The following is a 26,997-nucleotide window of genomic DNA, read 5'->3' as shown; positions in this document are numbered from 1 at the left end:
TATAAGTTGAAAGATATTTTTAAGAGATGCAGGTATTTCCATCAGCTACCTATATGTTCTAACTCATTGAGTGCCACTGAACTAAGGACTATGTATCTCATAAGAGTTTATGGATATGACTTTTTGCCTCACCTTCATTGTAAACATCTTAACCTCTTTGTTCTCAGATTCATGTGTTCTTTCTGTGGGAAGGATATCTTTATCCATTTGCTGTATCTACAGAACACCCTAAACCTTGCCTTGATGGCAGCCACACAGGAAGCCTTGCAGTGGTAGACCATTTGACCTAGCTCCCCTTAGCCAGCTGAAAATGGCTGATGGAACATGACAAATGTGGATGAAGTCTGTAGGTTTGAGTTTGCTGTATTTCTTTCCATTAAATGAGCTTCTTGTTGAAGGCAGTGTGTGACAAGGGATATCATAGTAAGTGCTAAGCTGTTCTGTTAAATCCACTCAGGAAGCAGCCTAGGAAGGAATGGTAAATCCTCCTTAAACATCTTTCAGTTTCTATGAGGATCAATTTATCTGTTTTCCGTGTTATAAGAAGTCCAGTATAACCTCCCTGGCTCCACTTGCTGGTTGATCGCTTGGGGAGTAACAGGGGCTCAGAACTGAAAAATTCTGAGCCCAGCAATGATAGTAGCGAAGTCAGTTACAGATGGGTAGGGAGCACATGTAACTGAGTTAACAGTATCTTTGAGTCTATTATCATTTGAACATGGGTCCATGAGCAGACACCAGGGTGGTAAGGTAAGCACGTTGACTGATGTCAGTAGATGTTTTACTCTGCCCAAATTACTAAGAGCCTCCTCCATAGTGGATTCCGTAAAGACAAAATTCATGTAGGATACTGTGTCATCGTCTTCTGTATCAGTTCTGAGGGGTACATCTGAATAACTCTCCCTAGACCCCTATCATCAGTCTTTTGTTTTGCTGGCCGTATGGCCATGCCATGTGTCATTTCCTCAGGCTGTCTCTTCTGCCATGCACAGTATGGCTTGGTGAAATCCGGGCTGCTGAGGAATCTCTTTTCCACTCTGTCAAGGCTAGCTTCTCTAACGTGGTCCTGAAGACACACTTGTCATAGCTAGCATCAAGTGTTATGCAGTTCATTTGCAAACTAGACCCACCACAATTCTTCTCTATCAGCTGCTCATTGATAACACACCACAAGGTGATTGGTATAGGATGAAGAAGATTGTGTAGTACCAGTTATTATGGACATCTGAACCCCTTGCTCATGAAGCATGTTTGGGGTCTCCAACTGTTTGGTCCAAGTTCATTCAACAGTGAAATGCTCTTATATCCCCCTTATGTTATATGATTTTCAGACAATACCTAGTTCATAAAGTGTGGTTTGGGTTAGCATAATCAGCATCTACTAGTGAATTAAGGGCAGCTTTTTAAATCGAGATTAGCTATTAGTTCAAATCTTTGTGACAGAATCGTTAGAGCTTGGCACTCTGAGCTCTGCCTGACAAAAAATGTCACCTAGCACCTCTTTGCCATCTATTTTTCCAGAAATAATTGTGGTTGCTGGACCTTTAAAAGCCAGGGCTGGGTGATTTTTCACCATGGGTGTATATTTCAGCCCCCTTTCCCCCAGACTCCTCTCAGAACTCCAGTCTAGACTACTTAGGGCATATGTCGAAGCAACAATGTGGCCTCTGCTGCTTCCAAAATTCAGAGGCCAAGTTTTGTGAGGTTGCAAGTTACAGAAACTTATCACAAGGTGTGGAAGATGTGTTTCAGCAAGCCCAACCCCTGGGTTTATAATATTTCACCAGAGAAGAATGTCCGTGGACTCTAGTGGGACTTTATCCACTGTCCTCTAGCGTTTATCTTAGGATGCATCTTGGACGCTTGATGCTTCCTGGTCACCAAATCCAGCTGCTGCATTGTCACACGCAGTCCAGCTTGTCTCATGTAGGTGACGATAACGATTTCTCCAGACTTTATTATTGTGAGGAAAGGGAAGCATGTAAAGTATGTTGTCCCTGCAGTGAGAAGGCACACTGCTTCCAATTAGGTGACAGGAGCTGTTTCACAAAGAAATCCTGGTAGCTGCGTGAGTGGAGTGGAGTGGGGTGGAGTGGAGTGGCTGTGGTAACGAGTTTAGCGTGAACGGCACTAGATTTTGAGGTTACGGTAAGATTAAGTCTCCATTCATCCACAGACCCAGCTATACAGCGGTTTGCTCTAATAAACAATTTACTAGGCATATAGCGTGATCCCCTACTCCTACTCTTCTCATTTTCTGATAGTGTCACTAACATCTTAATCCTCCCGTAGATGTAGCGTGTCTTCCCCGTCATTGCGCCATGAAGAAGAACTAGTCTGGGTGTTGCTCCTCTTTTACAGCAGTGCAGTTCCACGGCCCCTCAAGTCTGCCTTTCGGATTGGTCTTTGGCCTTATTTGCTCTAGGATTAGCTAAACAAGGGCCCCTTAAAGCAGATAAACTCTGTGAGACCCCACCTTTGTCTTACTGGAGCCTTTAAGACTTTCCTTTCTCCTTTCATTTTGCGTGTCCCTTCAGCCATTAAAACTCCTAGTCACAAGGGAAGCTTTACTCTCTCTTCCATGACGGTGCCTGGAGTATCATAGAGATGCCGCAGCTTCCCAGTCCTTCCCCTGTGCCACACTTCATCCGCGCTGCTGGCAGTGACAACACCATACTAACGAGTGGCCCACCAAGGTCCAGCTCTTGGTCACTCTTCTCAAGCCTTGGCAACAAAATCGAATTCTGTTTAGACTGACTGGACAGCCTTAGGCCGTTCTTCTACCCACAACTTTTGCTGCTCTAAGGATCCTAATGGTAAAACAAGGGAACACTCAATGGGGACCGATAAAGGGCAGGTGTTTACTAGAGCAAGGTTAGGCATGGAGACCAGAAGAGAGCTGTTTTGAAGCTAGCTTTTTCTGGTGCTCTGCCCACTAGTCTGAAAGGCAAGGGACCAAGGAGTCACTGGAATTAAGTAGCAAGGACTTGAGTGCTGACCTTAGTGGACCTGTGACATCAACATACAGACTCTTCACCTGTGTCCTTCTGGTGCCTCACCGTGACTCGGTGTCACCGGAAGTGAGGAGAGGGGAGCGTACAGCAGCAATAGAAATTAGCGTTCTGTAGGAGCAGCATGGAGGAAGAAGCTAAGAAAATGGCCATGGATGCCAAACCGTTTAACTAGCATTTAAGAATTTAACTAGTGACTTTTCACCAAAGTCTGCTTTTAAGGATATTGTTCTGGATAGGAAGACTTTGCTGCCCTTCCCTCTGGTGCCAACCGTCATTGTTCTGCTGTATTCAATAATCATATCAGATATTAGTACCCCGTATCTGCTTCCTGTGTTGTATACTTGAAACTTTTCTGTGTTGACTATTGTGAGTAGTTGGTAGCGATAGGCCAGCACTAGGAAACATTATATAATCCTGCCACAAATATTCTAGGTTAAGAAAGCAAGCACTTAAAAAGATGTCTGGAATGCTTGGAGTAGTACTATTATTAATACACGGATATATAAATGTCTTCTATGATTACTGTATAAGGTGGGTACTTGTCAATGTAGGACTCGGGTCGTCTAAAGGACACAGATCGGCCGTGGGTTAGTTGCATCGGCCCAGCAGTGAGGACTTGCAGGTAGTACGTAGCATTCGTGAGCTGTCACACTGCACAGCATAGTACGAGGTCCTTTCCATGGATTACGTAATTAGTGCAAACTCTGCTTTCTCACAGCAGCAAAAGGAGATACTCACATCAGCAAGTCTAGTAACAGAAAATGTTTTTAATGAGAAAGTTTTTGCATTAAAACATGAGTGTTTCACGTGTGTTTAACGATGTGTCATTAAGTGTAAAGACAGACCCCTTTTTTCAGGTAGGAGCTTAGGTTTAATTTTTAATTTTTCTAACCTAAATACACCCTTAAAGCATCATCTATAATTATATACATTTTTTTTAGTTTTTCAAAAAGTTTAAGAGCTCTGGGAAGCAATCAGTTTTTGATGTGTTTTCAGTAATCTTTATGATTGTCTTTGTCTACCATTCGTAAGCATTATTTTTATCAGGTCATCTTTATTGAATCTTTCCAAAGTGGTAAAGTGCATTTTAATAGAAACATCTTTTTTTGTAATTATTGAAAATTGAATGTATGGGTGATTTATATGATCATATTTACAGATATGGCTGACATGGGCAGGCCGGCCTACAGTCATATGGAACTCATTTGTGTGTGTTTAGGCACAAGGGCATGGTAGTGCGGTGGTACTCATGACATGCCAGGCATGTCGATGTGAGATAAGAGCCTCAGGGCTTAATCCCCACCTTTTACCTTGTTTGAGACAGGGTCTCTCTTCTATTCTTGAGAGCTACATGTGCTCGGCCAGGCAATTGGCTTGCCAGTCTGTCTGCATCTTGCTTGAGGAGCTTTGGGATTTTTAAAGTGCACTGCAAAGCCAGTGTTTTTGGATCCTAGGGTCTCTGGTCCTGATGTTGTACAGCAAGTGCATTATCCATTGAGCTCTGTCTCCCCAGTGAGATTCAGGTTGCTCCTCAGTGTGTCTACAGAGAAGACAGAAAGGTAGTGATGGGAGCTTGACTAAGAGAACTTCTTGCTGTTATTTCTGTCATGCAGGGGAATAGGCTGAGGCAGAGAGAGGGCTCAAACCAAGGCAGTCAAATTCCAAACTATGTCCTCTTTGCTGCCACGTGGTCCACGGAACTGCCCATTAAAATGCCCTTAAAGTTACTATTTATGGGAAAGGGGGGAGGGAGGGAGAAGCCGGGGAGCATGCACATGCCCTATTAGACAGTAAGTCGGGCACTTGGGCCTAGGAATGAGCTTGCTGCAAGTTAGCTGTGTCGCTTTGTCAAGGTGTTGCATTCGTCTTTACAGTCTTCCTGGGCTGCTGTCAGCCACATGCTAAGTGTGCTGGGTCAACTTCCCAGACTGTGACCAAGCGTGGAAGAGCATTCTCTGTGGTTCCAGACTTTGTTGTCGTCGTTGCTTGTTTGTTTTTTAGCTTTTCCAGTTTATGTGAAATTTTAAAATGAATATATAGAAAACATTAAATAAAGGTTTTCTCAGTGACCATATTATTTTTCTGCTATTCCCTGCTACCCACATCTAAGAAAGAAAACCTTCCCGTAGAAATCCAAGCAACAGAATGAGAAGTGAAGCAAAGGGCTGGAGACAAGGGTCGCCGGTCAAACACTCTCTGCTCTTCTGCAGGACCCGGACTCAGTTCTGTTTCTGACTCTGGCTTCTGAGGGTACTTACTGCATGAATACAGTGTGTAGACATAAGCAGGTGGAACACCCATATACACAGTTTCATTTTAACAAAAGAAAAAGAGTATGAAGGGGAAAAGGGGAAGGGAGAAATGAAGAGCTGACATGTGTTGTCCACAGTGTCACTTAAATGTTTTGGAAGGCCATTTTGTAGTGTATATCTGCTTCATAACCCTGACTACAGCAATTGGAGGGACCTTCCAGAGTTAAAGTTCCATGACTTACAGTGAATAGGCCTGTGTTCTGAAGAAATGCTGAACTTATTTCTAAACACTCTAAAAATGTTGTTTTTTGTTTAAACAATGCTTTATGGCCTTCCAATATTTGACATTTTTTTAGCTCAAGAAATGTGTTATTTATGTCTAATTGTCAGTTTAAAGCAATTTTGTCCTATAAAAGGGAACCAGACCAGATGTGTCACATAAATACCCATCTGTTTAAACATCTTTCTCCCTATTGTACATTTTTCAATTTTTCTAAGAACTGTCTTGATTACCCATGTCCTTGTAATTTCAAGGGCTACGTGTTATCCACACACACAAAAAAAAATAGTTTAGAATCATCAGATGCTTATGTATGTTTCAATATTGATTTTTTTAAAAAAGCAAATAATGCCATAATTGTTGAAAACTCACTAATTTGCCTTGTAAAAACCATCTAATTTATACAAGTTGTGTAATTACACCTTTATTATTAGAATTCCCCATGGAGTTAAAGCTATTGACTTATTCTTCCTTTGAATATATTTGCACATTTTCCTATGTTGGGATGGTAAAGGAATCCATGGGGATTTTAGAGGTATAGGCGTTGTTCCCTCGGAGAGTTTCGTAGAACAGATGGCCTTTTTCACTTACTTAAAATGTTTAAAAATTCGTAAGTATTATCTGTCTTTAATTGAAAAGGGGCAACCCTTGTCTATAAGGATACAATGTCAATTGCTGAAGTTATAAATGTCGCATGAAACAATGTGTTGACTATATCAACCATAGTTGGCACTCTTTTTCTCATGTGTGTATGTGTGTGTGTGTGTGTCTGTGTGTGTGTGCATATAAGCACTAAGTGGCACCGGGGATCACTGATTAGGCTAAACTGCCTAGCCAGCTTCTTCCGGGGAACCACTTGTCTCCGCCACCATACCAGTCTCCAGCACTGCGGTTACAGATACGCACTGCCATTCCTGGCTTATTACATGGGTGTTGGGGATCTGAGGTGAGGTCCTATTGCTTCTGCAGTGGGCACTTCGCCAACTGTACCACTGTTCCAGCCCCAGGAGTTCTTTCTGTAGAGATCCAAAGGTCAATGCAGTGGTAGTCACATTAGAATAAATGATGCTAGCTCATAAACTGAATCTAGCAGAACTCTTGCTAGTGGTGACAAAATGCTTGAAATTGGCAGAAATTGTCTTGCTGGTTTCCCATGAGAACAAACTGTGTTAAATTGCTCTTAGCCCAGCACCTGGCCCATTTTCTAGGTTATCTCCCAAGTGTGAACTTTCCCCACCCTCACACCCTCCTTTCCTTTCTGGAGGTGGCTGATAGAACTGGATTACACTGATAAACACACAAGCAGTATCAGTTGCACACATACTTTGCATAACCGAGGAGTGCTGATTCCACCCATGCAGCCCTGATAATGACACCTCAGTGCCTGTGCCCTCTCCACTGAAGAGAGGGGATGCGATTAGGCTGTTGTTGTCTTACTGAAGGCTGTGACCACCAGATAAAAGTCACTTTGAGTCATACCAGCTTGTATGACAATCTGCCAGTGTTTACTGAGTAATATCCATTACCTATCTGCTTCACCTCATAGTTCTTTATATAAAACAAATCATAACTTTATCAGCATATGCAACCTTGTCTTATACAGGTAATGCTTGTTCTTCCTTAAACTTCCTATCCATTTTTAGAAAAACATTTTTGAAGAGAGGTTTCTTCTGTGGTATATTTTCACCTCATGAAACTATTTTCATTTCATTTTAGTGTAAGCACATCTATTACATCAACTTGGACCTTTTTCCTTCCTGCCTTTCTCTGGTCTCAGGAGCTCTAAAGAAACCAGCAGGACTCATGGACCACCTTCTCACTGTTTTAAGCATTCTGCAGACATTGATCTCATTTCAGGGTTATCTAGCAATTTTGAGCTTCTGTGGATGTTGACATGGACATACTTAACCTTAATTTGGTGTCAGTTCACATTTCCTTGTAAGACTGAGTCTTCAGGTATGATCTGAACAGAAGTAGACAGGTTCCACATCAGCCTCAACTCCTTATGAAACACGTAGCAGGAGACTGTTTGGGATTATTGATTGATTGATTGATTTTTGTAACCTAACCTCCATTCTTGCTCCATTATGCTTCCCACTTGAACCATAGCTGTCAAAGAACACTCTTCATCTGTAGCCAGTCATATCTTGCAAATCTCAAAAGAAGACTTCTCTGGCAGAAATCAAGCAAATAAAAATACAGCATAGTTTTCACTATCACCATTCAAATGTTTAGAATGTGACCAGCATTTTATTTATGCTATAAACCATCAGTCAATGGTATCCCTATAAATTACAGTATGATGATAATAATACATTCATAGGGTTGAGATGTACTAAACCTGGCATCCCAAATGAAGAGATTTTGTTATAGTCATTTTTCAGCCCATCAGTGGAATAAATGGATGGACTTGTTCGGACAAATATTCTTACTAGAAAGTTTAAGATGAGTGGCTATCAGGAGCAGGTGGGTGTATTTTCCAGGCTCATTCTCTCCCTTACCTCCCACTGCCCACCCCGACACACACACCTTTTATGCTTGGGATTCAACCCAGAGCCTGGACCTTATTCAACAGGTGCTCTGCTACTGAGCTATGTCTCAGCCCTGTTTTCTAGAATGTTATAGCTACTTGTTCTTTGAAAGGATTTGTCATAGTCAGTGTTTCATGGGTTCTTACTTTTATGGCAAGCCTCATCTTTAGGGCTTTATTTTACAAAAAGAAAAATTAAATTGAAAGAAATCAAATTGTACTTGCACATGTATTATTACTTATCATATACATTATATTTAAATGTAGTATTACCCTTTCCTTTAAGACAATATGCTTCTACCTCGCTTCTCCTTCTGTTTCATTTGGCCAACAGTGCATTATTTAGCTGAGACTTCATAAACTGCAGCCTAATGAAACTAAAGTGTTATAATAAAGCTATAATAATGAAATCAAATTTGTTCATTGAATATGAATTTGTTGGCCATCTAGGTGCTAGGAACTTTTCCAGACAAATTTAGGATAAAATAAGTAAGAACAAGAGTTATCCCATGAAACTTATGTAATATTGGGATAACAGTAAACATAATAAATAAGAACAAATTTTAACTGCGTATGAGAAACTTAAGACACATATCATGTTGTTGATTCTCAGTGAATGATAACTCTTATTCTATAGCCTAAGACTCATTGCACTCTAATATAGTACATGATTTGCATCAACATTATTAGATGTTGTCTGTCCCATGTGTAATTTTATAAATTTCTTAGAGAAATGTTGCATGCTAGATTCAACTTTTGCCTCATCTAAATTAACCTAGGATTCATACATCATCTGTATTGAGACTAGATTTTGAATGTGTACACACACACACACACACACACACACACACACACACACACACTTATAATGACTTAAATGAAGCATCTTCCTGCTTCCAGATAAATTCTCCTTAGACATCTGTGTTTTCCAAGTCTGTCGCTTTCTCGTTATGCCAGTTAGTATAGCACTGCAAAGTGAGATGCAAAAGAACAGTTCAAGAAGAGAAATTCCACAGGATCCTGCTCAGTTGATATAGAGCTGAAGTGTTCTAGAGCCCACAGAAAAAGCTAGGCATGGTAGCATGGACCTGTAATATCAACACCGAGAAGCAGAAGCAGGAAGATCCCTGGGACTCACTGGCCTGTAACACTATCCTGATCCGTGAATCCTGGCTCTCAGGGGGAGACCCTGCTTCAAAAAACAGTGGATGGCTCCTAAGAAGCAACACCTGAGGTTGAGACCTAGTTTCTAAGCATACACTGTGCTCACATGAAGAAAAATAGGAAATACATTAAAGAGAGAGTTTATGTTATTGGGTTATCCGTTTGTCTGAGTCTAGAAAGTTCCTAATTGGCTTACTTCTTTGTTTCTTCAATGAATGTTTAATAAATGAATAATAATAAGAAGGATCAGATCTATCTCCTTGTTTCTCAGATTTTAATATCGCCCCTCCTTGTTGTGTTATTCCTTTCTATACCGATGCCGTTTCTCTAGCCCCTTTTTTCTCCTTCAATCAGAGAGTCAATCTATACTATAACTACAAAGAAAATGCGGGCATTCCTCTGAACTCCTTATGGTTAGCAATAGTAGGATAATTTGACAATTCTGTGTATGTGCTTTAAGCAGCTGTAACATTTGAGATATCTAAAGTTATCTGGTTATTATTTAGGTAATTATTTCATTGCAAAATAAGAGTTCAGGAAACAGGACATTTTATGTCGTAAAGAAAAGTGCAGGTAGCGTGCTTCTCAGAGCACTTGGCGCCTGCATTTCAGTTCATTTTGCTTCCTAATCGAGACATTCAGCTCAAGGAATGGGGGAAAGTTGTCACTTAAACAAAGCAATTATATAAATTAAATATAAAAAAATCGAACTTTTCTAAAAATGATATTTCATTAGTTTATTTTTATTAAATCATTCTTCTTTATAGTGGACCAAAAACAAAAAAACAAAAAAACAAAACAGATAAGTTCTTAATTTTCCAGAATTCTGTGATTTGTTTGGTTTCAAAGGCCGGGCTCAGAGTTGTTTTATTTCCTAGTTTGCATTATTGCTCTGTTTTTCTTTTCTTGGTCTCTGTGGTTCTGTTTGGTGGTGCTGAAAATTGAACCCAGGGTCTCAGGCATGCTGGACAACTGCTCCACCTACGAGTCATATAGCCGGTTCAAACACCACCTGTATTTTTGGTACAATTTCCCCTGGGGAAATTGTCTTTTGTAAGGTTTTTAACTGAGTTCCAAAGTCGATGTTATTATCATTATTATAAATGAAAATGTTGGGAAGATAAGAAGTAGTTAGCTTTGTCATCTAGCATATTCATAGTTCCATAACGTGTATTGGTGGAGTGGTGAGGGAAGCCTAGTCTCTACATTTCACCAGAACCTACATATGAACTACATATGAAATATAAAAAGCATCAATGACAGCACCCTGAGCTGTCCATTATAAGATAACTCCCCAGAACATCTGCAAAGGCACATCTATTTATTAGGGAAATTAGTCGTTGCCAAAATAGAAAAGTATGTTTACAGTAGTTGGGAGAATATTGGGTTAAAAAATTTTATTCCTCTACTTTCTTGCGTTGTTATAAAAACTCTAAACATATCTTTTTAAAAAATCCTTTCACACACACACACACACACATACACATTGTATTGTGAATCGACCTAATTTAAAAATTCCCACTGAAACATTTCACATTCTTTTCTCCAACTCCCAACCACACTAGTAAACTTCCTGGAGACTGAAAAATTATTAGTGATAAATTTTGCCTGACATCTAATTGTACTGACATGATTTAATATAACAAGGATCCTCTGGGGGAAAAGCTTGCTTTTCAGGTATAGACCTGCTTCCTTTCTTATTCTCTTCCCACTTAATCATTTTACTAAGAAACATCTGAACTCATCAATACTTGTAAGGCTAAGTTTTTTTAAGGAGAAAGATATGAGCATTCTGGGTCAGGCAATATTTTACAGATTGTATCCGAAAAAATAAATCACAGATGGAAAAAAACATCAAGTTTTTGACCGCATGAAAGTAAAAATCCTCAATCTCAAAAAAAAATATTTGTTAGACATTTATTAGAAAATGGATCAAAGACGGACCAGTAATTATATACACAGAGGTTAAGTTGATGAGAAAGTTATAGCATTGAGACTTAATTGATAAATAGGTAAGGAACTGAATAATTTAAAAGAGTAGCATATAAAATGGCTAAAATTCTTTAACTATTGTTCACTTTCATGAGTACAAGAAAAAAAGAAAAACAATGTATACTGTTCAGCATAGAAGTTTCTGGACTTTCTTGGTTTACTTAGTGTCATTGTTTTTGTAACTTTTTCAGGCTAATATAAATAATCAACAGTTTATTACATAATCAGATTCTAATGAGTATTTGCATCCTAACTACCTAAGAGCCATTTACAGTTTTATTATACTATGTAAACTCAGAAAAGAAACAATGTTATCATGCTGTTATTGTATAGAACCAGGGCATAAATGTGACTGTATTCCTTCATGGGTACAACTTTAGACCTAGGAATCACCTGGACTGAAACCACCACATTCCTATTCCGTATTGATTTGGACAGAGGACTTCCTTTACACTAAAACAATGGGTGAAGCCAAACTCCACAAATACTTTCTCGTTGAATAAATGGAGTGTGATAAAGGCCATTGAAAACTGAGCAAGTAGATTACATCGTCTCTGGCAGGGTATATTATTGTCTACCTCTGTAACAGAATGTCTCGTATGGACTTCCTAAGTCACAGCTTTACACTCCAGTGTCCCTTACTATAATTTTGGGAAATAGATTTAGCTCCTTAGTGGAAATTTTGCTATTTTAATAACAGCATTCCGTCGTCAGTGGCAGGGTAAGAAAATGCCTCTTTCATAGACTGCTAGAGTGAGTGTAAATTTGTAAAAGCATCTTTCCATCTATTTTGTAGCATTAAAAGCTCAAAACCTCAAAACTGTGGGCCAGGGAGATGGATCAGTGCATGAAGTGTTAGCTGCACAAGCAGGGGAAAACGAGTTCGGATCTTCCACACCTACTAATAAGCTTTGCATAGAGGCATGAACAGCCGGGAATCTATTCATTGAGAGTGACTACAGAGATGGGCAGTTCTCAGGGGCTCGCTGACAGCTACAAATGACGAAAACAGGCAGCCTCAGGTTCACTGAGAGACTCGGCCTCAAATAAACAAACAAATGAATAAATAAGGTGGATTTATTCGATAGAAGCAGACACCAGGCAACAACCTTAGTCCTCCACATGTACGTGAATGGACCAATACACCTGCACACTCGCAAATACTGCACACACACACACAAGCAACACATGTATGCACAAGAACCTTAAAACTGTTTAAGAGTAGAATCTATACAATATAGAAAACCACTAATTCAATCAAAGTGTAACTTAAAGATAAAGACAGAAAAAAATTAATGTCATTTGTACCATGTTAGTAACAATCTTTCTTTGGGTTAATTTATAAATCTTCAAGCAATTATCTAATAAAATCATATTAAAATCTCTTAATACTGCAACTCCTAAATATATTTATAAGTGGATATATTCAGTTTTGTTACGGGAACATGAATATAAAATGTAATTAATGTGTTTTTGATGATTGTCTCCATCTTAAAATGACTTAAAATGTACTTTCTGCATACTAGATGTGTTTTTTGTGTGTGTTTCTACCTGTGTAGACATAGTTACATATCTGCATAAAGAAAAAGAAATTTATCAGTGAATTACTATATTGTAATTTGTTTTATGCATTCATTAGAAAAACTGTTGAACTGGCCTATTTCAGGAAAATATAAATGAACAAAACTTGGTTGGCTTTGAATTTACCATCAACATTCCTACTTCAGAAGATTTTGTGGGTGTTTGGCTTGCTCTTAAATGATGTAGGGCTAAGGGGATTCCAATACACCGGAACAGGTAATTATTTCTAGTCCTTACCAAGACACCCAGAGAAGCACTGTTAAAGGGGAAGCCATTTCAAACGTTTGCTTTATTTCACTTTGCTGAATCTTCAATTTCCTATCAATTCCTCAGGTCAAGAGTTTGCATTTACAGCTCTAACTGGTCAAGTCAGGTTGTATGTTTTGATAGGATTTTCGACTAAGTGTAAGGTATTCAAAGAAAGACTGACAATAACTTTCGAAGTAGTTATAAATGCTGGCCATATTGTTTTGTCTGTACGAATCCTAAGTGTCACAGCTTATCTTCTTAGAATTACGTTCATGAGAAATTTGGTGCCAATTACCTGAATTGCATTGGGACTAAAATTTGCAAAATTAGCCTGACTTCTTGGTATGTATTTGCATGTCTTCTCAGTAGTTGTCAGTTAAAAATGCAACTTTTGCTTCCAACTGTGGTGAATGTTGGGGCCAGATTTGCCCTCCTACCGCAATCATCTAGAATACCGCAAGATCTATTAACTGAATTTTCCATATAACAATAGGCTGTGTAGGACGTCGATGCCTGAGTGACGAACAACAAAGATGTCAAGTACTGTAAATTGTTCCAGCTGACTTCCTGCAGGCAATTTTCCTACAACATCTCAGCCAGACAATCCAGCTTGTACCAGGCGGTTGAGCTGAACACAGAGGCAGGGATCTGAGCTTAGGAAACTGTCCAGAAAAAGACATTAAGTTTGTGGTTGACCCATATTTAGGCCAAATGGTGATCAGTTTTCCTAACACTGGGAAAACAACAAGCAGAAAGCAGAAGACCAAATACTTTTAGAGTTTACAGAAGGTTAGGAATGCTTAATTCTCACCAATCAAAGTAGAGAGACCTTCTACTGAATATCCTGAATGAGTCTAATCTGGCCTTTTCTGTGTGCTCTGGGCCTTCCTTAGACGACAACAGTGAACCTCAAAAGGACCACATTGACTCTAAGCAGTGTAGATGAATATGGAAACATGTCTACAACATTATAAAGGCAACAAAATCTAAAATCCACTAGCGCATAATCACAATATCCAGCTTCCCATTATAATTTGATAGACATGGGAGAGCAAAAAAAGTCCATAATTAGAATAATGATTACATAAATTCAGATCCCGAAATGACTGAAATTCTGGATTTAGCAGGGAAAGTTAATAAAATCGATACACTAAATCTCTATTGTGTGCTCAGGGATGGAGAGGAAGTATGGAGATGCTGAGAACAGTAGAGCCGAGAAGGAAATGTGTGCCATTAATGCCTGTATTAAATACAAAGAAAATGCTCAGCTCCTTCTCCACTTCCTTCTTAGACATTATGAAAAGAACACGTTCAAACCAAATGTATATTAAGAAAGGAAATAAAGAACAAGACAAAATACGTAAACCAGAAAGGAGAGAAAAACTGATGAATACAAAAGCTGGTTTGGTGAAAGGGACAATTTTCAAAAGAGCTGAGATGAATCAACATTAAAGAGGGAACGCACATCTGACCAAACTCAGGAATGAAAATAAGATTTCTGTGTAAGCACAATACAGAACTAGCATAAAGAATTCGATATTGGTACAATCAAGCTGCTGACATAATATCTGCGTTTCAAGGAATTTGTCAAACCTCACTCATGAAGAAACAGATACTTAGGCTAACCTTTATTTACTTGGGGAACTGAAACAGGAATATAAAACTCTTCCAAACCAAAAACCCCACTTGATGTCACTGGTAAGTTCTTAATTATTTAAAGAAACACAGTGTAGGGAAAGCATCAGAGAAATAAACCCTTCCAGAGAGAAAAGAGGGTCGAATTTGTAGTTGAATTTTGTGAGTTCAGCTTCACCTGTTATCAAATCACAGTGTGACAAAGGCCGAAGGTTATGCAGCAGTAATGCTGGTGATCATAAATGCAGAATCCTTCTATTAAAAATTCAACAAGTTGAGTCTAGAAGTAGAAAAGACAACATATCACAGTTGGGTGGGATTTATTATGAGGGTTTTTAAGTTGGTTTAACATTACTACTAATTCATTAATAGAATTTTTCCAGTTAACTCATCAATACAGACCATATAATTATCTTCATAATTTCAAAAAGGAAGTTTGTCTTAATGCAATGTTAAAGCAAAATAAAAGTTTCCAGCAACAGCATAGAAAGAAATTTCATGACATGAAAGTTGGGCGTGCATAACCTTCTGCTGGTATCATGCCTAAAGCAAAACAAACCAACAAAAAAAAAATACACCTGATCATGAGACACAAGAAAACTGTCTCTCCAAGCTCCATCAACATCATCCGAGGTCTCTTCAGTGTAGTAATGGGAGGGGAAGAGAGAAGACATACAGAGAGTTACAGGGTAGAAGCAGACCAGTAAAATGGCCGGAAGTGTTGGTGATAGCGGTCATCATCTGTCGTAGCAGTGCCAAGGAATGTACTAAAAGGTGAGAAGTATTAATTGATTTTGTTCAAAATTTAAGGCCAATATGCCAAGTTCATTTTTCCTAAAAGTTAATTATTTTAAAAGATAAAATCTATTTAACATTGCCAAAAAGCTGTTCTGATATGTGTGCACATTGTTGAATCACTAAGTTTAAGCTGTTTTGCATTGCTCAGAAGTCTATGTTGTTGGTTTTTTTCTGGTTAGAAAACTTAAGATCTACACTCATAGCAAATTTCAAAAATATATTAAACTACAGCCATCACATTCTACAGTAGATGTTCTGACCTTACTCCTTCTAATTTACAGCAGTTTTGTAAAATTTAACAAATGTTTTTCTAACACCCAACCCACACACAGCACCCAGCTATGCTGTGGTGTAAATGATAAATTAGCTCTCTGCTTAACAATACTAAGAAAAAGTCAGGTGTGTTCATATATGTGATAGGAATGGACAATTGGCAACTTGAATTTAGAATGGATTGCCATTTATTATAGCTTCCAAAAATTATGAAATACTTGAAGATAAATTTAAGTAAGCATGCATAAGAAAGGATACTTAATTCTGAAACATGTGACTGCAGAGATGGCTCAGAGAATTTGATGCTCTGTACAAGATGTGAATTTGGGTTCCAGAACCCACATCAGGTGGCTTACAAGCATCTACTCCAATTGCATAGGATCCAATACCCACCCCCATCTCCCTCTCTCATATCTCTCTCTCTCTCTCTCTCTCTCTCTCTCTCTCTCTCTCTCTCTCTCTCTCTCTCTCTCTCACACACACACACACACACACACACTCCAAGTAAATAAGGAGATAGAGTATGATAATGTTTGAAAACATTTACTGCTCTGATATTAATTGGTGGGAACAGAAGAAATATCTCAGTGGTTAAGAGCACCCATCGCTCTTCTAGGGGATCTGGGTTCTATCTCCAGCTCCCACCTGGTGATTCACAACCATATATAGCACCTCTTCCAGTCTCTTTGGGTTCCAGAAGTAGTGCATAGTTGGACCTGCAGACAAGACACCCGAACATAAAAATACAGTAAGAATTTTTAAAGGATATTAGTTCTCCTAAAGTTAAGCCTGTCCATTCCATGAAGTCTCAGTGAGCATCCAGGCAGGGTTTTTCCTTTTTGATTTTTGTTGTTATTAACATTGGCAAACATACGCAGAATCTTTTGGAAATAAAAAAGGACCTCAGTTTTTTCAAAGAATTTTGAAAAGGAAGGCTGTGTGACTTATGTAAAGACTGACTCTATTGGTAAATATTAATTTGATGATTTATGGACAGAGATAATGGAATCGAATAGAGCCTAGAAATGTACTACAGTAAGTAGCCAGTTGATTTTCATGGGCAGAATGGATATTATTTTATAGAAGTGACATGGAACAATAGCTATCCCTATTTTCAAAAGAAGAGCTATTTAACATGCATATGTAAAGGTTAAAAGTCACATACTGTTTTCATCTTTAACAATAACGTGTATATAGCTACATGTTTATGTGCTATCTATGTACATATATGTTGAAGTTTTATAAATATTATATATGATGCACATACATTTATTAAAAGCTAAGGGGCATGCATTAAGTTCCAGATTAAAGGGATGCAATTCTTATTTCAGAAACGGGCCAACATCAAATACAAATAGATGCTAAGAGCTTTGCAATGAACATGCTACATTTAAAACCACGTTCGTATCGGGCATTTGAAAAGAAACTAAAGATTACTAGATCAGTTGAACAAAGCCTTCAAAATGTAAAGGGAAAATTATTTTATCTCCAACCTAGGAATCCTATAATGAATAAAGGGAGAGAGATTTAGGCGGTCAAAGAGGCCAGTCTTAGAGGAAAAAATGGGCGGTGCCAAGACTACATGCATACAATAACTCAAAAAGCTCCATAGGCTCTGACGAGTATGAAGTATGCCTAGCTGTAAGGAGGCAAGAAATGAGGGGGAGGCATGGCAAAGACCCGAGAATGGGTTGGGATAGGAATGTTTAGAGCAATTATTATGAGGTCAGAGACCTCTGTGCGGGAAGAAGGATCACTGAGTACAATACCACAAAGAAGAGTTTGAAACAATGCAGTTTTTAAATAAGAAAACTTAAAAACTGTACAAGAACTGAAATGGAATTGGATTCGGCTATATAATAATATGCTATGATTAATATCTCCGTTAATAATGGATATTTCCATTTTTATACTATTAATTTGAAATTGTCTTGTAACTTGAAATCAAAGAAGGCTTGAGAAGATGTTTGTGGGGCTAAATTCTTACCAAAAGACAACCTATCACCTCTATCACTGTTGAACAAAGAAAACAGGTACATTATTTAATGGGATAAAATCACTAGACATTGGAAGACATTGCTTTGGGGATTATGGTTAGATTTTGTTGGCCACACAGGAAAGGTTTAATGTATTTCAGTGGCACATGTTTAATTTTTTAAGTTTTTTTTACACATGAGTGTGTATAACTGGTAAAAATAAAAATAATCATTGAATTAAAAATAACATAATCTTGCTGGAGAGATAACTCAGTGGTTAACGGACTTGCTGCTCTTCCAGAAGAGCCAAGTTTGGTTGCCAGCACTCACATGGAGGCTCTCACACCTCCTGTAAGACATGTTCCTACCGCAGACACACCTTCCCTCCCATTACCTTATGCTAAAGATTCCATATATTGTACTAGTCCCCGCTGTTTTACACTGCAGACCCCATCACAGTCTATAGTATACATTGCTAGTAAATAGAGTCTCAGTCACACGGGAACCATAAGAATTTGTTCTGCGCCGTACAGGGCAGTTTCAGCATGGTATTGTTACCTTCTTTTCTTTTTGATAAATATATGTTCAATAAATGAGAGCAGTAAAAGAGAGGGTAGACTATTTCCAGAGTAGCTTCCTTTGAGATAGAATAGTATTCTAGTAAGACACTTCAGAATCCAAAATATCACCAGATATTTGTTTTATTGATATAAAGTGGAGATGAAGAGGTGATGAAATTGAGGTTATACTAGTAAAAGTCAGTTTTAAAAGTTAACTACGGACAACTTCATTGATCTCACTGAGAACCTGATGGGAGGCAGAGGAAGAAGTAGTATTTTGGAAAATAAATAAATGACAAAGTGGGAGATAGGCTCCTAAACCCACCCTAAAATTCAGTGGCACCGCTCCTGGGGCTTGCATACTTGACTGCATGAAAAGAAGAGAGAATGGCAAACACTCCCATTCCTTGCTCTCTCCTTTCTGATTGTGGGGTATGTGACTTCCCGCTGCTTTAAGTTCCCAGCCAGGATGGGTCGTGAACTGAAATAAGTTCTTCTCCTGAGTTGCTTTATCAGGGAATTGCATCACAACAACAGGAGAGATACTCAGACAAAAGTCTGTCTGTCTGTCTGTTGTCTGCCTGTTTGTGTGTGCGTGTGTGTTTGTTACTATAGCGAATAAACTGGGGGGTTACAGAGGTTAGAAGCCAAGAACAGTAACAGATAGTCATACTTTAGTTAAGTTGACATGATACGTAGATGCTGAAAGTAACACGGAGAAAACATGCGAAAATAATCAGAAAACAGAACTCAATAGTGTCCGGTGCAGCAAACTAACACAGAGGATGGTGGGGGTGACTGAACTGACTCACAGTGGACTATCCTTGTAAGTGTCTGGTGAATAGTAGTGGTTAGTAGACTTATCCAGCATATGGTCATCTTTGTTTCTATGGTAATAAAAAATGAAAACACTGTTGGTAGGGTCACATCTTACAGTGTACATACATGCAGCTACATAAACTACATATAATTTAGTCTGGTTTTGCTTACATTTTAATGTTCCCAGGAAGACTATTTTCTACACATGTATTAACAGCTACTTACCAGAAGTAAAACAATGAATACCTGGTTTTCAAAAAATGAATTTCCCCCCAGTATTTTTAAATGGCTAATCTTGCCTTAGATCACTTTTATCTAAGGTGCGTTATTAAATTTGCATTATGAAACAATCGATTTGAATGTGTGTGTGCATCAGATAGGATCCACAGTTTGGGTTGATTTTGCTGTTGTTGAGCATTTGTTTTTCTGATCATCAGTGCAAAGGTTAAGCAACTTTGAGTGCTTCTGCTTGCTACAGTTCTACGGTTTCTAGCGTGTCAACACCTGGGTTTGTAAGGTTGCTGGCAGTGAGGATATTACTGTGAAAACTGAGGCTGCTCTTTGTTCTCTAGGCGAAGCTAAACGATTCCTCAGGGAGTCAAATGAGATTAGCTGGCCTGATTCCCACTGTCCTTCAGGGGCTCTGGCGCTGACCACTTACTGGTGTCTGTTGTTCTGGATCCATGTCAAACCAAGAAGCGAAGTGCTCATGACAACCTTAAGGATAATCCTGTCTCAAAATATCCCTCAGTCCGTAAGGTTTTTTTCTATGAGTTTTTCAAAGTTGTTCACCAGAAACATCACAGTACATGTTTTAGTAACTGTATTGAGATAATGGCTCCATAGCTATTAGGAGAAATTCCCTTCCGTGATATGAGATGTTGTGGAAGGCACCATTTCCATGGTAACTAAATATGTTAGGGCTCTAGTGGTCCCCCGCTCACAGCACTTTGGAAGGTAATTCTTGGCAGCACAAAGGCAGGATCTGCAAAAAGAGCGTACCCACTTGTTGCAAAGCTCTGGTATGTGGACAATTACTAACCGAGTGCGGGGAGATAGACAGACAGACAGGCAGACAGACAGATAGAAAACCCACCTCTCTCGTTATATATCTATAATTTTTCAGTGCTTGAATTCTTTTTAATTTTCTTGGTACTCATGAATAATCTCTTTTTATTTAAACAGTGACATTTCAAGCTGTTGCATTTATAGTTTTTCTTCAGAAAAATTCTCAGCTCTTACTAAAACTCATATGTGTATGCAGGATAGCCCTGACAAGTCTTTTTAACTGTAAAGGTTAATGGGTTAAGAGTCACATTATGTGCAGACCGATCATCAGCCCCGAGGATGGGAATGCAGACAATACAGTCAGAGCACGAGTTGATTCAGTATTTCCCCTACTCCTGGAGGTGCGATCTTCCTATCTTCTTGCTGTCTTTCGTTTTAGTAGACAGTTTATTGTTTTTGCCTAAATTGGAGTGTGGAGGAGGAAGACTAAGTCTGAAGAGCATATAAACGATTCTTCCCAATATCAGAAGTTGAGCTGTTCATTTGCCGAGGCGAGGAGCACACTAACCGTGACTCTCTTCACAGTGGGTAAGCCTCACAAGTGTAACTACTGTGGACGAAGCTACAAGCAGCGGAGCTCACTGGAGGAGCACAAGGAACGCTGCCACAACTATCTCCAGAATGTCAGCATGGAAGCTGCCGGGCAGGTCATGAGTCACCATGGTGGGTAACAATGCATTTGTGATTCTTCTTCCTCCTAGTCTGCCGGGTCTAGGCCTTCTCGTGGGTTAAACCGTCCCTTCTCTCTTTCGACAGTTTTCAACCACATTTGCTTTGCATGGGATTATCTTCCTCAGCAGTTGACACGAGCTGTTTTGGAACACACGACGAACGAGATTCTTGAGTTTCCGTGGCACTCTCAAATCAGTTCTGATAGCATGTGTTTGAGTTAGCACAGTAATGACAGCCAGCATTAGAGCTACATTAGAAATGCCACGGGAAAGGACTGTTCAGTCTTCTCTTGTATCTCTCTATGGCAGTGGCTCCACATAAATCTCTGAGTTCCGTACATGGATGCAGAGGGGCTTAATCCTCCTCACTGGGTGTTATAGCTTCTCTCAGAGGTGCATAACCAACTTGATATTGTGCCTAATAATTTATTCGAGGAATTGGTAGTTTTACTTTATACACATGCAAAAGATAACCTAGACCAAAATTTGACCCTTCTCCTTCCTCGTAAAATACATTCTGTCAGGACAGCATCCTAGCAGTGTGGAAGGTGGTCCCAGTGGTGGGACAGGTCCAGTGAAGTTAGTTAGTTCAGCAAATCAGTCTTCTTACAAAGGTCATCTTTAAATTCTTAGCGTCTCTCTTATCTACTTATACCAAGGGATTTCATACAAATAAAAACAAAAGCCCTTACATCTTATTGGTATATTTGTGTTTTTTATTTTAAAAGAATTGACTAATACTAGATGGTATAATTTCCCCCAGTCACTTTAAAATATATAAATATTAATTGATTTAGATATAGACAATCAAAGATTGTTTATCAATTTTTTAGTTTGCTTTTTTATATACATAATATACTGTGGACGTGATTTTTGTGGGTTTTAATTTGGGTTTTTTTTTCACAGTTTTAAATATTTTAGTTATTTACCTTAGTTTGAGCCCTTACATAAAGAACTAATTCTGTCAACTAAACGGATGAGTGAGGTAGCATAGGACCCAGAGCGTGGAGGCTATACAGTTGTGGGCATTGGACCTGAGGAATCTGGTTTGACTATCTTGTCTATGAATATGTGGGTCATAGGTATGTTGTGAGAATTACATGTAATAGGTTATATGATAAGTGTCTTAATTGATTATTACATTTTATTAGATTTTACAGCTTTAATACTAAGAGCCAGTAAATAGGCCATTCTTTTTAATGTTATCACCATTTAACTTTGGGGTTTGCATTTGCCTCCTCGGATCATAGGTTTGTTTTAAATCAATGGCTTTCAACCTTCCTAATGTTGCAGCCCTTTAATACAGTTCTCCTGTTGTGCTGACCTCCAACCATAACATTATTTTTGTTACTTCCTCATGAGTGTGATTTTGCTGCCCTTATGAATTATAATGTTAGTATTTTTTGAGACAGAGGTTTGTTTGAGGTTGAGAACAGCCGTTTTAAATGGTTGGTTTGGGGGCTGACTAGAGACAGAGGGCTGAAGCGGGTTCAGCTGCATGCAGAAGCTCTCCAAAGATGCTCCGTAATGTCCTCATTGGTTTCTCCTTGTGATAGTCCCCCATTGCAATTCTGGCCTTTGGTTAGAGGGCATATGCAAATTCTGTTAATTTATTTCTATCCATTCATTTACAGACTTCTGAATTACATGTCTACAGAGATAAAAGCCAGAGCTTTTCATAACTTTATCTCATTTCAGAGAATTATATGTATATGGACCTATCTCAGAATGTGTGTCATATATTCGGGAAAGATAGCTATGTGGCTTCTAAGTAATTGGGGCTTTGGTACTGTCCCATTTCCCAGGTTTTTAGTCCTTCTCCAGCGTAGGCTCTGGTGATGATCCTAAAATGCAGTAGGAATGAGCTTGAAAGAGAAGGCAAGACGGTGGGGACAGCAGGACCGGGCCAGGGAGGAGTAAAATGATGACAGGTTTTGATGTTCAGGCTGAAACATTCGTTCTTAATTATTAGATAATGCATCAACCACACCCACTGCATGGTTAACACCATTTTGTGGCTGTGCTTTTCTGGATTCATAGTAATATTCTGAGAGCATTGTAAGTCTCCTTTTCCTTCCATGAACATATTTAATAGGGAACTGTATTGAGCGTGTGAGGAAGTAAACGACAGATGTCGTGGGGAAGCAAAGGTGGGATGCCATTACAGTTGTTAATTGTCTCATATGCATAGCTTGCCTTACATCTCAGAAATTCCTATTATTCTTTCTTTCTCTTCTGTCCTCTTACCTGTTTCCCCCTTTCTGTTAGTTGTATGAATGGACATTTTTGTCAGTATTGCTGGCCTCAACTCCATGTCTGACATAGTTAATTTTCTTAGCCTCCCTTTTCCAAAACTGGCTTTTCATGAGAAGAAGGATCTGAAGAAAAAGTGATATTCTTCCACTTCATCCAGAAAAGACTCTCAAAGACCTGCTATGGAGCATCCTGGAAGTAGAAAGATAAAAGTTTGCGCTTTATATACCTTTATTAATTAGTGAACAATCCAGGTTAAAAATAACCAAATGAGCTGAAGTGAACACTGTAGTAATGATGTCTGTGAAGTTCTCCAAGGCCACAGCTCTTCGCTGATGGAGAAGTTGAGGAAAGCTTCAAACTTTCATAGCATCAGATCTGAGAATGAGAAGAGAGACAAAGTCCATATATCTGACAGCTGACAGACTGTTTGTCCCATGCAGAGAAGAGGTGTGTAGGCATCAAAGGAAATTAGCAGATAATTCAAGTTAATTGAAAGAGCAACAGAAAGCAAGGGTGAAGTAACAGGTTGGGAGGCAAACCTGTTACTGTATGCTGCGCCAGCCTGTGAATGTCATGGTTTAATCGATAAGAAGCCACTGGGTGATTAAAATCAGTGTCCACCAAAGGGAAGCATCATCAATGTGGAGAAAGGTTTGATGTCTCCCTGGGTCATCGGAAAGTATGAGCAGACTGGTCCCAGTGATCCAATGAAAGGAGGCAAAGACAGTGTCAAGACAAGGAAGTAGGGCGGAGTACTGAAGGCATATTTAGGAAGAGAATTAAATGTTCTTATAAATATCAGTTGAATGGAAAGAAAATGAAGTTTTCTTAGAATTTGAAATTTGAAGTATTTTTGATAAAAAGAAGCAGTGTTGGGAATACTCTTATTGATCTACATTTTGGTTTATTTGTGTGATGAAATATGATATGAAAAGTTAAATACACTTTTATCCTCCATATTACTTCAAATAAAATCAAAAAAGATGAAGATGCTGAGTTCTGGAATTTGCTCCAACAAATGAAGCTATTATCATATGTATATCAAATGTATGTCTAGATAAATCTCTTGTCATGTAATTAATACAATTGAGACATGAACTACCTTGAAAATTTGTTTTGAATTCTAAATAGTATAGATCCAGAAACAATATGTTAAGTTGCACCACATTTATGAAGGCAAATCTCAGATTATGTAATTAAGGAAAAAAGTGTCAGGTCTTTTCCCCAATGAATTTACAAGGCTGTCGAGACGTTATATACGATGGCAGTATTCAAAATATGTCTACAAAAATATTATAGTGCAGTCCAGGCATTCTCTAAAGCAAAACCTCTCAGGATTAGCATTCTGACCTGATAGTGATGCACAGCAAATACTGCCTCCAATCGTGGTGTCGTCGATTCCCTGCCTGTGAAATGAAGAGCACCTGCTTCCTGAGTATCGTGCAGACTGTTAAATGTAAAGCCTTGAAGTAGTGCTTACTACCAAGTTTCTGTCCGTCAGTATCGCTGCCAGGGTGGCAGAAAGTTCGTCTTTTGGCATGAGGAGCTGTTGTGAAATAGAGAATAGAACAAGCTCTGTTATAGTCATTGTTTTCAGTTCACATGAGCTTCATTGAACTTGAGACAAGTCATCTGAACTGAGGTGGATGTGGTGTGGGAGAGTCCCCACCCAGGTTTCATTTTGAGCATTAGGTGTGTGCAGATATGAAAATTCAGTGTAAAACCTAAAGCAAAACTGCCGCTCTTTAGACTACTCATTTCAGAACCAATTAGCATATTCAACTTGGAGGGCAAACCCCATCGACTAGTTTTACTGCCTTTGGGGCAAACTTTACAACAATTTTTTGCCTGCCAATATTTTTCGTTTTGTGTCTAGGCCCGTGATATGTATGTTCTTTGGTTCACACGTGGACTACTTTGTAGTTTGGTAGATTGTTTTTGGTTTTGGAACAGACTCCTGGTACCTGTCCCAGGCTAACATCCAACTTATGGCACTTCTCCTGCCTGAGCTTCCTAAGAACTGGGGTTACAGGCATGAGCCGCCATGCCCAGCGTGTCATTATTTTATTACGGTAGTAAGTGCTTATGAATTTACTACTGAAAACACAGGTCATAATCTTCATCCCACCGCCTCTTTCCTTGCCATGCCAATGCCATTACTTCAGCCTCCTGCCTCCTGGCTCTCTTACTTGAGGTCTGTGATCAACTTGGTATTGTTTTTTTCTTAACCCTTTTGCTTAAAAAGTTTTGCTTTTTCTTCCACGTTATTTATAGTTGTTAAAAGATCACATAATATCCTATGTGATCCTTTGGGAGAAATTTTTCTCTCGATAGTATCATAAACAGTATCCGTGCTTAATGCCCTTACTTCTCATTCTCACCTTGCCTTTCTTTTCCACACTGGCTGACATCCAACAGCTAGAGAATTCCTTGTTATTCAGAGCCAGAGGGTGCCTTCTTAAATGTAGATTAAAGTTTAACTTCTCCCGGTGGAGCCACTAAGTTACCCAGACATTCATGGTTGATTTTTTAAAAATGACCCGGTGAAGAATGGCTTCTTGGTGATCTCTTTCATTTAAGATCAGCAACATGTATTGATAATCAGTAAGTCGTGTGACATGTGTTTTCATTCCAGCTTTGCTTTAAAATTTTTGCTGTCCATCAGCGGGATTCCCCCCTTGGAGACTAGAGCGCACTGGGTTTCATGCCTCATGTAGGTCTGTCCTCTACAAATAAAAGGACCTGGGTGAATCACTCAACAGTGGATGCTGAATGAGGAAAGAGCACCCAGGAGGTGTAAGAACCTCTGGTCCTTCCTCTGATCTGTGTGGAATGTTGCCCTCTTCTTAGCTAAATATCCTGGACAGGATTCTTACTGAAAAGTGACTTTTCTGAGTCCCTTGTCTACCCTAGCAATGTCCATACTGAGGCCAGCAGCAGCCGAGACAAGCACGGGGAGTGGAGCCGTGAAATGAGTTAGGGCAGCAGTTCCGAGAACCAGAGAGCCAGGTTGGAAATGGGTTCCTTCATCCTCCTCCTCGAGAGCTGTTTTTAGAGATGAACCACAGCCTGGAAGCTCCTACAGTTAACTCTGCACAGACAAGCACAGAGCCGGACCCCCTGCGTGAGGGACCCTGTGCAGGTGGTTATGTAGCCAGGAAGGCTGAGGCCTCATCAAATAGAAGGCCGGCTGCAGGAAAGCACGTAGGGGAAGAGTCATCCATACCCAACCGCTGCTGAGCCTTCCTCCAAAACAGGGTGACAGATGTAAATTATTTTAGAAAATTAAAGTCAAAGTCTTGGTAATAGTGCAGTCTAAAGAATTACCAACTTTAATCTACACTACACATACTTCAGAGGAATAAAATGAAGAAAAAGAATCAGATGAACATGTTGGTCACAAGCAGTGGTAACAGTTTGTGTCACTGATCTGAGAGGGATTCATAAAAATAAACTGTGTGTGTGTGGTACTAAACAATATTTTTTAATACTGTGTTTTTTCATTTCCTTTTATCTGAGTAGACAAAGTTATCTTATATAACACATATCAGGATAGCATACATATCTGTGTCTCTCAAATGTTGAAGAATTCACCAGCTTGCCTTCTTATTTGGTGTTATGTAGTACCGCCCATGGAAGATTGTAAGGAACAAGAGCCTATTATGGACAACAATATTTCTCTGGTGCCTTTTGAGAGACCTGCTGTCATAGAGAAGCTCACGGCAAACATGGGAAAGCGCAAAAGCTCCACTCCACAGAAGTTTGTGGGTAAGCAGCACAGACGGATGATTTGGTTCTGTACCTGGGGACGGCGATGGAACAAGACAGTTCCGTGCATTAGACATGAGTGGTGTGTTCCATGATGTGAGAACAAGCATG

The 26,997-nt window shown here is 39.2% G+C and overlaps 1 protein-coding gene across 8 annotated transcripts in view; it reads left to right on the top strand.

Annotated features, from left to right (window-relative positions):
• Positions 1-26,997, top strand: part of Ikzf2 (IKAROS family zinc finger 2) — a 143,756-nt gene that overhangs the window by 105,244 nt on the left and 11,515 nt on the right. For all 8 annotated transcript variants that reach the window (XM_075951339.1, XM_075951337.1, XM_075951334.1 and 5 more), the window contains 2 exons: positions 20,717-20,854; positions 26,743-26,886. In XM_075951339.1, coding sequence (XP_075807454.1) covers positions 20,717-20,854; positions 26,743-26,886 — 282 coding nt within the window. The remainder of the gene's footprint in view (positions 1-20,716; positions 20,855-26,742; positions 26,887-26,997) is intronic.

This window comes from Microtus pennsylvanicus, chromosome 17, assembly GCF_037038515.1.
Source record: "Microtus pennsylvanicus isolate mMicPen1 chromosome 17, mMicPen1.hap1, whole genome shotgun sequence".
NCBI lineage: Eukaryota > Metazoa > Chordata > Mammalia > Rodentia > Cricetidae > Microtus > Microtus pennsylvanicus.
Note: the sequence above shows the minus strand (reverse complement) of the source record. Positions and strands in the feature narration are given on the sequence as shown.